The following is a 13,512-nucleotide window of genomic DNA, read 5'->3' as shown; positions in this document are numbered from 1 at the left end:
TATTGATTAAACAATATAGACCATCTTGCTAGACGTCCTGAGAGAACTGGTCGAGTCATTACGAACTTCACGGGATCAGCCTGAGAAATTATCTTAATAGTGTACGCTTCAAAATAATGCCTCAATTTTCTTATCGCATAAAGCAATGCTAACCACATCTTCTCAATGGGCGTATAATTCAACTCAGCTCCTATCAAGGTATAACTTAGATAGTACAATGCTTGTTCCTTCTTAGCTTTATTCTCTTGAGCAAGAAGTGCCCCAAGGGATCGCTCTTGCGATGTAATGTACAGTATCAATGGCTTTCCAAGAGTTGGTGTCCCTATTACAGGCGAATTCATCAAGTATCTCTTGATGCTTTCAAAGGCATTTCGACATGATTGGTCCCAGTGGAAAGGAACATATTTCTTAATTAAATGGTTGAAAGGTTGAGATCATCCAGCCAGGTTAGAAATGAATCTCCGAATTAATGCCAAATTTCCTTGTAGACTGCAGAGGTCTCTCAAGTTCTTTGGCTCAGGCATTTTTTGAATGGCATCAATCTTTGCGGGATCAATTTCAATTCCACGGTGACGCACAATGAAGCCAAGAAACTTTCCTGAGGTAACCCCAAATGCACATTTGAGTGGATTCATCTTCAAGTCAAATTTCCTTAACCTTTCAAAAACAATTCGAAGGTCTTCAAGATGGTGTTCCCTTTGCTTCGTCTTTACCACCAAGTCATCAACGTAACATTCCACCCTCTTATGAAGCATGTCATAAAATATGTTTTGCATTGCACGTTGATAGGTGGCCCTAACATTCTTTAGACCAAAGGGCATCACTTTGTAACAATAAATTCGTTTTGGAGTTTAGAAGGCAGTGTATTATTCATCTTTTGGAGACATTCTGATTTGATTATATCCATAAGATCCATCCATAAATGACATAGCTTCATGCCCAGTTATAGCATCAATCATGAGCTCAATGATTGGCAAAGGGAAGTCATCTTTTGGACATGCCTTGTTCAAATCTCGAAAATCAATGCAGACACGTATTTGACTATTTTTCTTCTTAGTAGGTACAATATTTGAGATCCACAATGGGTACTTCACTTCTCGAATAAATCCATCTTTGATGAGCTTGTTGACCTCTGCTTCAATTTGTGTTACCAACTCAGGACGGAACACTCATTGTGACTGCTTTATAGGACGTGTTCCCTTTTCTATCCCCCAAATAATGAATAACTATCCTGGGACTAAGGCCTGACATTTCTCTGTACGATCAAGTAAAAACGTCTTTGAACTCAACCAATAACTTGAAATATTTCCTCTCTTCTGCTGGTGTAAGAAGTGCACTAATGAAGATTGGACGCGGATCTTCTAGAGTGCCTAGATTTAGTTCCTTGAGGTCGTCTATGGTTGATTGTACTCCATCCTCTAGTTGAGGGGGAGCCTCTTGGACATCATCATCTGTATCATCAATGTCTGGACCTTTTTCCACTGTTATGTGAAAGGATGATTGTGTCAAGTTTGAATCTTCCATCTGACTTCCCACTGTGATGGTTTCATCTTCCTCCTTATTAGTTTATCCATGAAAATAGTTGGTGACAACAATTGTGCTTCTTTTCACCCTCAAAGAACCATTGGTGGTGATTGACAATACAACCTTTCTCTTCATACGCGATGGGAAAACACTATGAATCTCTTTGTCATCAGTTACATCACAAGAATCTTGATTTTCATGCTCCAGTAACCTTTTTTCGGATAATGACTTTCTTTTGGTTCCCAAGAGATGAAATACAGAAGTATTTGAGGTGGTGGCATATTCGCCCACTTGTTTAGAGGATCTTCTTTCATCCTTGCGGCCCAATCTTTCAAATGCAGAGACACGGGGTGTCAATCTTCCAATGCGTTCAAACACCGAAGTCCATTGTGGTGTTTTACCCTCCTTAGATTCCTTTGTCTTCTCTATAGAGGTGTAGTGGGATGAAGTTATTTCTTTCCCCTTTTTAGATGAAATCCAAAGAGGCTCCGGCAAGCTGAATCCTAACCCAAACTTAAGAGTGGCGACATAATATCCTTGTTTTCTCAACTACATTTGAGACTTTGTAAGCCCATGTATCTTTTCATCGGTGACTTCCTCCGTGAGTTCTTCTAACTTTGCTAGATTTGAGAAGTTGTAACCTGATTTTTCAAATAATGTGAAGACCTTTTGATCAAAGTTTCATTTTATCTGACCAACTTGGGTATTTACTTTTGAAGGCTCCAAAGTGAAAGATGGGACTTGTGCAACTGGGACAATCATTTTCTCCTTCAAATCTTGGAATGTTGTGTGACTCAATTCTTTCCTTAGTGGGTGAACTTGTTGAGTACATTCCTCTAGCAGTGATTGTCCCTTTTTTCGACGTTCACGTGGAATATAGTGAAAAATTGGTTGTTCATCATCAATATTGGCCTGCATGTCTCCTTTAGATGGTGAAAGCTTCATGGAAACCTCTTCTGTTCTCTTCTAAGACATCTTGATAGTGGCCCATTGAACTTTACTATCTTCGAGATCAATCGAGTCGGTTTCTACATGTTTCTCCATATTTGATCTTCCAGAATCTAAATAGAATTTTGCATCTGCAAAATATGACTTAGTCTCAGTGAAAGGATTAATGTCTGCATCAATTTTGACTACTTCACCATCTTTCATATACTTCATGCATTGATGCAAAGTAGATGGCACCACTCCATTTTCATGAACCCATGGACGTCCGAGCAACAAGTTGTATGACGTTTTGGCATCTATGACATGAATCAAAGTGTTTGATTTCACGTCGCCAATGGACAATCCTACGTGAATCTTCCCTATGGATCATTGTCCTCTTTGATTGAAACCTTAGATCATTAGGTTACTTTTGGACAATTAATCAATAGAGATCCCAAGTCTTTTCAGTTGAACTTTTGGCATGATATTGACTGCCGAACCACCATCGATTAGTATGCGATTGAGATGTTGTTCTCGAATAGACTCTACAACAAACAAGGGCCAATTATGTAGCTTAGACCCTAACAACAAGTCATCATCCGTGAAGGCAATTGTAGCACAACATGGGGAAACTTTTTCATCAGTTTGATGTTCTTGTGTTATTGTTGGATTATGCTCACCTTTGCTTCCCTTTGTTTCGTCTGTGCTGGAAATAACATGTGTTGCACCAATTTGACTACCACAAAAGAATTTTTTTAGGAAAGAATTCATCCAATGTAATGGGCCTTCGAACCTTCTGCGATGAAGAACCATTGATCTTTTGGCTAGTACAAGGCTTGACGCTTTTTGATGGTTGTAGTTGATTCACATCACTCCTTGTTGTTCTTTCCTTAGGAAGTCGTATCCTAAAGATTTCTTGATGTCTCCGCTTCTTATGAGTAACCAAAGTCCAACCATCAGCTTCATTTTCTTTGTGGTTGTCTATCTCTAGTGAACTCTCAAGAGTTTTCCTTGGAAAATCAACTTCAATAGGCGTTAAACTTCCAAATTGCAAAAAAGTGGACCTTGAGCACTTCTTTTGATTTGGTGCTACACTAGCATGATTTGCCTCCGCTGTTTCATCCTGGTCATTGATGATTTTTCCTTCACTTGCTAACATCATGATTTTCTCCTTCAAGATAAAGCATTTACTCATCGGGTGGCCAAGGACACGATGGAACCTGCAGTATCTAGGATCACCAACCTTATTGATTTCTTCAGGCCTCTTTGATTCAGAAAGATCAATAACTTTTTAGCTAGCAATTCATCAAGAATCATAGGTACATCTGAATCTGGAAATGGGTAGACCTTTGCCTCTAACTCCTTCAAGGTTGGGAGCCGCCTCTCCTCCCTTGGATATTGACTTGGAGCTTCCTCCTCTTTTAGTTTACTCTTGGTGGTGACCTTTACAGAAGTTGCTTTCACCACCATAGATTCCTTAGTCTGGATCTTTGAGGTCATACCTTTCTTGAACTATTTCTTTTCCTTTGTCAGATCAGCAAAGGAGATGCCTTCCCATGACTTGTGATGCTCAATTCCATGTCATGTGCTCGTGTAGCAAGTTCCTTAAAAGTTCTAGGTTTGATTCCTTGTAGTATGTATAGAAGTCCCCAATGCATACCCTGAATGCACATTTCCACAACAGATATTTCAGAAAGACGATCTTCGCAGTCTAAACTCAACGATCTCCACCGATTGATATAATCCACCACAGGCTCATCCTTTCTTTGTTTAGTGCCGGTCAACTCTATCATGCTTACGGTTCGGGGAGTACTATAGAAACGATTGAGGAATTCCTTCTCGAGTTGCTCCCAACTATCAATGAACTCGTGTTCCATGTCGATATACCAGTCGAATGCATTCCCTTTCAGCGAACGAACAAATTGTTTTACCAAAAGGTCACCATGTGTTCCAGCATTGCTACAAGTTTCAACAAAATGGGCGATATGCTGCCTTGGGTTCCCCTTACCATCAAATTGTTGTAGCTTTGGTGGTTAATAGTTTCTTGGCATCAATAGATAATTAATCCATCTGGTATATGGCTTGGAGTAATACAAGGAACTTTGGGGTGTTCCGCCATATTGAGCACTGATAGTGTTCGTTATCATGTCTTGCAACTGTTGGACATATAGTGCAGCAATTGAAGCAGATTGTTTCTCCTTTTGAAATTTTGACTTTGCTAGAGATTCCTCAACGTCCTTGTTTCATTGATCAAAACCAGATGGACAAGTGTGTACATGACTTGACTCTCCAAGTGTGAAGGTATCAAGACCCAATTTCTCAGGTCATGATGGCGCCTACTATAAGACCCACCAGTAGGCAAGCTGACCCATATCCCGAAACTCGAAGTAATGGGATGTTAGGGTAGAAAACCAACCAATCAATCTAAAATAGTAATAAATATAACAAGAACATGCAATGAACGGGCGGAAGCGCCTAGACATATATACACAAAATGAATTCCTCCCAAAACCTGGAAGTCAAAAGTACAGAGCTGCTAACAAAAGTACAAGTCCTAAAAGTGGACTATAGAAACAAGCTGTCTAAAAAGGCAAAAGACAAGCAAAAGTAAGTACAGAAGGAGATGGGCAAATCCAGGACGTTGTGTGCTCACCCTTGCCTCCGATCACGACCGCAGCTGGCTCGAATCAACGTCGGTAGCTAGTACTCGGACCTACATCACGAATATAGATGCAGAGTGTAGTATGAGTACCAAAACAACAGGTACCCAGTAGGCATCAGGCCGATTGAGCAAGATAAGCAAAAGTGAACTGAAATGCGAATAAAGGGTCACAATCAAGGGCAAAAGAGTAGTAAATGTGGGTATGTACACGAGCGTACAGGCAACAAAGACAAGGAATCTAACTAACTCCACCGGGCTCCCATAAACCGGACGGGTACGCTCGTGCACAATAAAAGAAACCACCTGTACGGACACCCATAAGCCCGGCAGATGCACTGGCAGTTGAAGTAAAAGAATGGAGCTAGAAGGTCTATCACAATATTACCAATTTTCGGACTTTAACTGAACCATTCCCAATTATATTCCAAGATCTCATTACGTCCCGGACTTTAATTGGAACATCTCCAACCTCCAAAAACTCAACCTACAGATGAGAGTAATAAAACACTAAACTGAAGCTTCAGTAAGGAATTGGGAATGCACCACGTGCAAGCTAGACCACGGACTCGAAACGGGTACTATAGCTAATGAGTCAACCTATATGGGCTGGACCACGGACTCGAACCGGGTGCTGTAGCCAAAGGTCGGGCACGGGTGGGCTGGACCACGGACTCAAACCGGGTGCTATAGCCAAAATCAGATCACAGGTAAGCTGGACCACGGACTCGAACCGGGTACTATAGCTAAGCATTGACATAAGTAAGCTGGACCACGGACTCTAACCGGGTATCTGTAGCCGATAGAAAAGCAGGGCATTATGGATACAAGGTCATAAGCTGAGTTATCGCCTACCTAAGGCTCAGACTATCAGACTCAAGTCTGCTATATCAGTCTACAAGGAGCTGATCGTCCGAAACGATGTCGAAAAAAGTTCTACTACCCAACAACATCCGAAACCTTGCAAGTCTATGACAACACTAGTCTAAGCCTAGACTAAGGCCAAATATACTTCAAATCAATATTATCATATACACCACAAGGTATGGATGTTCAATAATATCAAAAGTCATGCTTTCATAATCCAATAATTTCCCGAAATAAGGTCTAAGGCAGGAATTATAGAAATTTAGCATGCTCGACACCCGAATCCCTCCATACTCAACCAAATCAATAAACAATTGCCTAAACATGCTCAATCTCACGAGGGGAAAGCCATAGCCTACCTGAAAGCCGATCACGCGTGTTCCAACTCACGGTACCGGAGCTTTTCCCCTCCGAATGGTCTCCAAATGCTTCCCCATTATCAAAAGGTTAAACACCTTGTCATTACGAATATGTTGACACTAGAATTATATTTTTCGGAGACGAACCCAAAAATGGGTCTAAAACGGGATTGTGGGACCTACAATTGGAATCCCAAAAACGAATCCGTGAAAATGTCCCAAATACCTTACTAAACTAATACCCAAAATTTAGCACAAAAAGATGCCTAAAACATAGCAAATCAGCCCCAACAATTAAAATCATTAATAAGTCTTAACTTACGACTTGGCAGCCCCTTGATCACCAAATTCTGGAAAAACGAGACCCTTCCAACCCAAACAGATTATACCATGACGATCCTTGCGAAAAACTCTACAAGTTAGCCTCAAGAATGACTCAAAACGGACCTAAGATGATCAAGATCTAACCTTTCAAAGTTCAACAAAAATTCATTCCGAAAATCACTCTAGCAGTAGCTAAATTCGATTCCTTACCTCAAACAAAGCCTCCTCTCGCGTTTCTGAGCTCACCTCTAGATTTCCCACAAAATTCTCTTGAAATTAGCCTTTTGAATCACCTAATTTGAGCTTAAAATGGAGGAGATATCTATGTTTGAAGATGAGGAAAAAAAATGGACGAAAATTGTCCTTAAATCTGAAAATTTCCAGATTTCAACACGCTGCCACGTGGCGTCGCGTGGCTCTGCCACGTCACCACCGTGTTAGAATTCAACAACTTTTTAAACTTAAATTTTGAAGTTCCGGACTCGTTTGGAGTCGGAAAAACACAAACCATATATGGAATCTGATTGGAAATGATATTTCGGACTCAACAGTGAAGTCGGAATTTCCATTGTTGATCGCTTCGATGAAAAGTGGGTCCCACACCCAGTATCGTTTTGAGCCAGATTCCACAACGGGCATCTAAAGCCTCAGAAAGTGAACAAAGGGTTGTTCTAGACCAAAATCGATATTCCAAAGCTAACCTAGCTGTCAAAATTTTCATCTGAGCACGTCTTCCAAGTAGGTTGACCAAAGTCAACTATAGACCAAATTGCAAGGGCAAAAATGTCAAATGACCCTAAACTCGTACCGATTGCCTTGATAGTCGTGTTGACCATGCTACTAGCCAAATTTGGCCATTCCGGAGCTGATGGAATCGTCAGAATTTTATTCTGAGGTCTTTTACCTGAATTTATGACCGAAGTCAACTTTTCAAGTTATAAAATCTCTAAAACAGGGAAACGAGCCTAAAACTCAAACGAACGACCAGGTGACCGAACAGTCAGTGCCAGCAAGTCATAAATGACTTGGGTTCGCTATAGGAACGCTCTAAACGATGAAATGAATGCTTTAATTTAAAAATGACCTGGAGGGTCATTACAATATCCACTACTAAAAGAACTTTCGTCCGCGAAAGTAAGAGTCAAGAAGTACTTGAAGGCTCAAATAAGCCGGGGAACTGCGCCTGCATCTCATGCTCGATCTCCCAGGTAGCCTCCTCAACTGGACGATGTCTCTAATGGACCTTAACCACAGGAATGACTCTGGAACGCAACCGTCTGACATCTCTGGCCAAAATAGTAACTGACTCCTCAATGTATCTCAAACTGTCATCCAAGTCAACTGCATCATACTGAACCACATGGGACTCATCTGGAACATACCGCGCAACATCGAAACATGAAAAACTGGGTGAATAGCTGAAAAGGTCGGGGGAAAAGCTAACTCATATGCGACCTCCCTAACTGTCCTCAATATCTCAAAAGGACCTATATACTTGGGGCTAAGCTTGCCCCGCCTCCCAAATCTCATTACACCCTTCATGGGCGACACACGGAGGAATACTCTATCACCAACAGCAAATTTCAACGATAGACGCCTACGGTCTACATAACTCTGATGTCTACTCTAGGCTGTCCTGAGCCTATCCTGAATCACCCTCACATGATCTAAAGCCTCTCGCATCAAGTCTGTACCGCGCGGCCTGGGCTCTGTAGACTCAAACCGACCAACTAGAGAGCGACAACGCCTACCATATAAGGCCTCGAATGGGGCCATCTGAATACTCGAGTGGTAGCTGTTGTTGTACGCAAACTCTGCCAAAGGCAAATACTGGTCCCACTGACCCCCAAAATCCATAACACAAGCCCGCAACATGTCCTCAAGAACCTGAATCGTGCGCTCCGACTGACCATCAGTCTGCGGGTGGAAAGTTGTGCTAAGGTCAACACGGGTACCCAACTCATCCTGGGAGGTCCTCCAGAAGCTAGATGTGAACTGTGGGCCCCGGTCTGAGATGATGGAAACAGGCACACCATGACGACGAACCACCTCTCGAATGTAGATATGGGCTAACCACTCGGCACTGTAGGAAGTATGGACAGGAATGAAGTGTGCTGACTTGGTCAATCGATCCACGATGACCCAAATACTATCAAGACCACGGGAAGTGCGGGGTAATCCTACAATGAAGTCCTTGGTGATCCTCTCCCATTTCCACTCAGGAATGGGTAATCTCTTAAGCTCTCCACTAGGCCTCAAAAGCTCGGCCTTAACCTGCTGACAACTCAAGCAACGCGATACATAATCCGCAATATCTCTCCTCATGCTGCTCCACCAGTAGTGTTGTCTCAAGTCCCGATACATCTTAGTTGTGCCAGGATGAATAGAATATTTGGAGTCATGGGCCTCGGTAAGAATCATCTAAATCAAACCCCCAACTCTTGGAACACAAAGTCGATCACCAAATCTTAAAACCCCATCTAAATCTAAGGTAGCCAGGCCAGTGTCACCTCCCAAAATTCGATCTTGAAGTGCCACTAAGTCCTCATCCTCAAACTGGCGGCTGCGAATCCGATCCAGCAGAGATGACTGAGCATCTACATAAGATAGTACACACCGGGAATTAGAGATATCAAGCTGTATCATCCGGTTAGCTAAGGACTGGATGTCCAAAGCTAATGGTCGCTCCGTAGTAGAAAGAAAGGCTAGACTACCCATACTCACTGCCTTCCGACTCAAGGCGTCCGCTACTACATTCGCCTTGCCCGGATGGTAGAGAATAGAGAGGCCATAGTCCTTCAGGAGCTCAATCCAACGGCGCTGTCTCGAATTACGATCCCTCTGGCTCATAATGTACTGAAGGCTCATATGATCAGTATAGATCTCGCACCGAACTCCCTACAGGTAATGCCTCCAAATCTTAAGAGCAAAAACTACCGCCGCCAACTCTAAGTCATGAGTGGGGTGGTTGCGCTCGTATGGCTTAAGCTGCCTCGACGCATAAGCAATAACGTGGCCTTGCTGCATCAGTACACAACCCAAACCAATGTCGGATGCGTCACAATAAATAATAAACCCCTCACCCTCAACTGGAAGAGTCAATATAGGAGCAATGGTAAGCAACTCCTTCAGCCTCAGAAAGCTCCTCTCACACTCCTCCGACCACACAAACGGAACATCCTGGCGAGTCAATCGAGTCAAAGGCGTTGCTATAGTAGAAAATCCCTCAACAAAACGCCTGTAGTAGCCTGCCAATCCGACGAAGCTATGAATCTCTGTCACAGAGATGGGCTTGGCCCAATCACCAATGGCCTCAATCTTAGCGGGATCTACCATAATGCCATCCTTAGACACCACGTGCCCCAATAAGGCTATGGACTCAAGACAAAACTCGCACTTTGATAACTTGGCATAAAGTCGCTGGTCTCACAAAGTCTGGAGCACTATCCTTAAATGCTGCTCATGCTCCTCCCGGCTCCGCGAGTATACTAGAATGTCATCTATGAAGACTATGACAAACAAATCCAAGTACGGCCTAAACACCCTAGTCATCAAGTGCATGAATGCGGCAGGGGCGTTAGTCAACCCAAAAGACATCACTAGGAACTCATAGTGGTCGTAACGAGTCCTAAATGCAGTTGTAGGGTCGTCCGCTGTCCTAATCCTCAACTGGTGGTAGCCGGATCTTAAATCAATCTTAGAAAATGCCATGACACCCTGAAGTTGGTCAAATAGATCATCAATCCTACGCATGGGGTAACGGTTCTTAACCGTCACCTTGTTCAACTGCCTGTGGTCGATGCACAATTGCATAGTACCGTCCTTCTTCTTCACGAAGAGGACTGGGGCACCCCAAGGCGATACACTAGGCCGAATGAATCCCTTATCTAAGAGATCCTGAATCTGAACACTGAGCTCCTTGAGCTCTATGGGGCCATACGGTACGGTGGTATAGAAATGGGCTTAGTGCCCGGCTCTACTTCAATAGGAAAGTCAATGTCACGATCAGGAGGGAGACTAGGCAGATCGGCAGGAAACACATCTGTAAACTCTCAAACAATAGGTACTGAATCAACGATAGGACCCTCCCTACTAACATCTCTAACATAAGCTAAATAAGCCAATTACCCGCTAGCCATCAGCCTCTGGGCCCGAACAAAAGATATCACCCCAACTGGCGTGCGACTACAAGAGCCCTGCCACACCACTGGTGGAATACCAGGCATGGCTAAAGTAACGGTCTTGGCATAGCAATCCAAGACCGCACGGTGGGGGGATAACCAATCCATACCCAAAATCAAATCAAAATCCACCATGTCAAGAAAAATGAGATCAACCCTAGTGTCTCGCCTCTGAATAGTCACCACATAGGATCTAAATACCTGATCCACTACTAAAGAATCACCTACTGGGGTCGAAACACGCAACGGCTCAACCAATAGCTCTGGGCTCATACTCAATCGAGGAGCACAATAAACAGATATATAAGAATAAGTAGAGCCTGGATCAAATAAGGCGGATGCGGGCTGATGGCATAATAACACTGTACATGTGATCACATCATCCGAGGTCTCAGCATCTGCTCTAGCTGGAGCTACATAAAAGTGGGCCTGGGCTCCCCTACCCTGTGCATCGGCTCTGCCCTCTAACTTGCCTCCTCGGGGACCACCCCGTATACCCTGGTGACCACCCCTGCGGTCCTATCCCTGGCCTCTGCCTCTAGCTGGAGGTGCTGGCGCTGGCGCATGCCTAGTTGCCTGTTGAGCGGGTAAGGCTAACCTGCGATAGGGACACTCGCGGGCCCAATGATCTAACTCCCCACACTCATAGCACCCCTGGGACTGTCGACTGAGAGCTGGAGGTCGGCTACCCCGGCCAGAAGAACCCATCTGTGAACTACCTCGGCTCCGACTAGGACCGACACTAAAACCAATATGGTGGTGCTGATTACCCTCTGACGTCTGAAGAGAGGCCTGGAAGGGGCGACTAGACTGACCCGATAGAAACCTCTGTTGAGATCTATTATAAGACTCTCGGGGTCTGAAACGGCGCCTGTCATGGTTATCCTCATGTCTAGCTCTCTTGCCGCTGCCCCCTTGGGCCTCGCGACGGAGCTGCTCAATAGTGCGGACATGGTCCACTACATCCAGAAATGGGCGGCACGTTGAGACTAAAGACTAAGTCTCAATCCGCAACTGTAGTCTCAAACCCCGAATAAAACAACGATCCCTCTCCTCCTCAGTAGGTAATATCATGGCGGCATGCCTGGAGAGCTCGTGAAATCGGGCCTCATACTCTGATACTGTCATGGAGCCCTGCTCGAACCGAGCAAACTGATCTATGAGCTGATCTCTGATGCTCCTGGGTATAAATCGGGCCAAAAAGGCCTCTGAAAACTCAGTCCATATGACCGGTGGAGACCCAGCTGGCCTGGTCTTTAAGTATGTACGCCACCACTGCCTGGCGGGACCGTCTAGCTGGTAAGCGGTGAAGTCTGCTCCTCTCGACTCTACTAAACCCAAAGTCTGTAGCCGCTTGCGACAAGTAAGTAGAAACTCATGGGCATCCTCACCCACAGCCCCAGAAAACCTCGGCGGTGATAGTCTAAGGAACACCTCGAGCGTCTTCTGCTCCCAAAGTGGCATGACGCCCTCCAAATCGTCAGGCTGAACAACTGGTGCCGCTGGTGCAGGCTGGCCCTGCGATACTGGAGCGGCTGGAGCTGGGGCCTGCTGCATACCCCCAATGGCAGCTAGTATCTGTACGAGCATCGTCTGTATACCTGGAGCTGCCACAGTCTTGGGCGGTGGCTGGGCTGGTCCCGGGCCCATCGGTTGTTGCTGTGCTGGAGCTGCTGGTGGCTCTATCACCGGCTCCGGAGTTTGCTCTCGGTCCTGGGCTGGTGTTGTAGCTCTGGCACGACCTCGAGGTCGGCCTCTATCCCTAGTTGGGCCCCCACCACGCGTGCGAGCCATCTCTGTAAAAGAGTGGAACAAGTAAGATTTTCAGAAATCGATAAGACACACAATGCACGACAGTGATACAAAAACGACACATTCCTAAAGACATCCTGTAGCCTCCCGAAGATAAGTAACAGACGTCTCCGTACCGATCTGCAGGACTCTACAAGACGTTAGCTCTGTACAAGTGAGACAGACGAACCTGAGGCTCTGATACCAATTTGTCAAGACCCAATTTCTCAGGTCATGATGGCGCCTACTATAGACCCACCAGTAGGCAAGCCGACCCATATCCCGAAACTCGAAGTAATGGGATGTTAGGGTAGAAAACTAACCAATCAATCTAAAATAGTAATAAATATAACAAGAACATGCAATGAACGGGCGGAAGCGATTAGACATATATACAAAAGAAGAATTCCTCCCAAAACCTGGAAGTCACAAGTACAGAGCTGCTAACAAAAGTACAAGTCCTAAAAGTGGACTATAGAAACAAGCTGTCTAAAAAGACAAAAGACAAGCAAAAGTAAGTACAGAAGAAGACGGGCAAATCCAGGACGTTATGTGCTCACCCTTGCCTCCGATCACGACCGCGGCTGGCTCAAATCAACATCGATAGCTAGTACTCGGACCTGCATCACGAAAATAGATGCAGAGTGTAGTATGAGTACCAAAACAACAGGTACCCAGTAGGCATCAGGCCGACTGAGCAAGAAAAGCAAAAGTGAACTAAAATGCAAATAAAGGGTCACAACCAAGGGCAAAGGAGTAGTAAATGTGGGTATGTACACGAGCGTACAGGCAACAAAGACAAGGAATCTAACTAACTCCACCGGGCTCCCATAAACCCGACGGGTATGCTCGTGCACAATAAAAGAAACCACCTGTACGG

The 13,512-nt window shown here is 44.6% G+C and overlaps 1 protein-coding gene across 1 annotated transcript; it reads right to left on the bottom strand.

Moving 5' to 3' along the window:
- Window positions 1-9,081: 9,081 nt before the first annotated feature.
- LOC125876363 (uncharacterized mitochondrial protein AtMg00860-like) lies at window positions 9,082-9,996 on the bottom strand. Its single transcript, XM_049557579.1, has 3 exons — window positions 9,751-9,996; window positions 9,495-9,558; window positions 9,082-9,257 (listed from the first exon to the last, which is right to left on the bottom strand). Exons 1-3 carry the CDS (start codon window positions 9,994-9,996, stop codon window positions 9,082-9,084), a joined length of 486 nt encoding a protein of 161 aa, XP_049413536.1.
- Between the last annotated feature and the right edge of the window lie 3,516 nt (window positions 9,997-13,512).

This window comes from Solanum stenotomum, chromosome 1 (assembly GCF_019186545.1).
Source record: "Solanum stenotomum isolate F172 chromosome 1, ASM1918654v1, whole genome shotgun sequence".
NCBI lineage: Eukaryota > Viridiplantae > Streptophyta > Magnoliopsida > Solanales > Solanaceae > Solanum > Solanum stenotomum.
The sequence above is the reverse complement of the archived record's forward strand: the minus strand, read 5'-3'. Positions and strand labels throughout refer to the sequence as shown.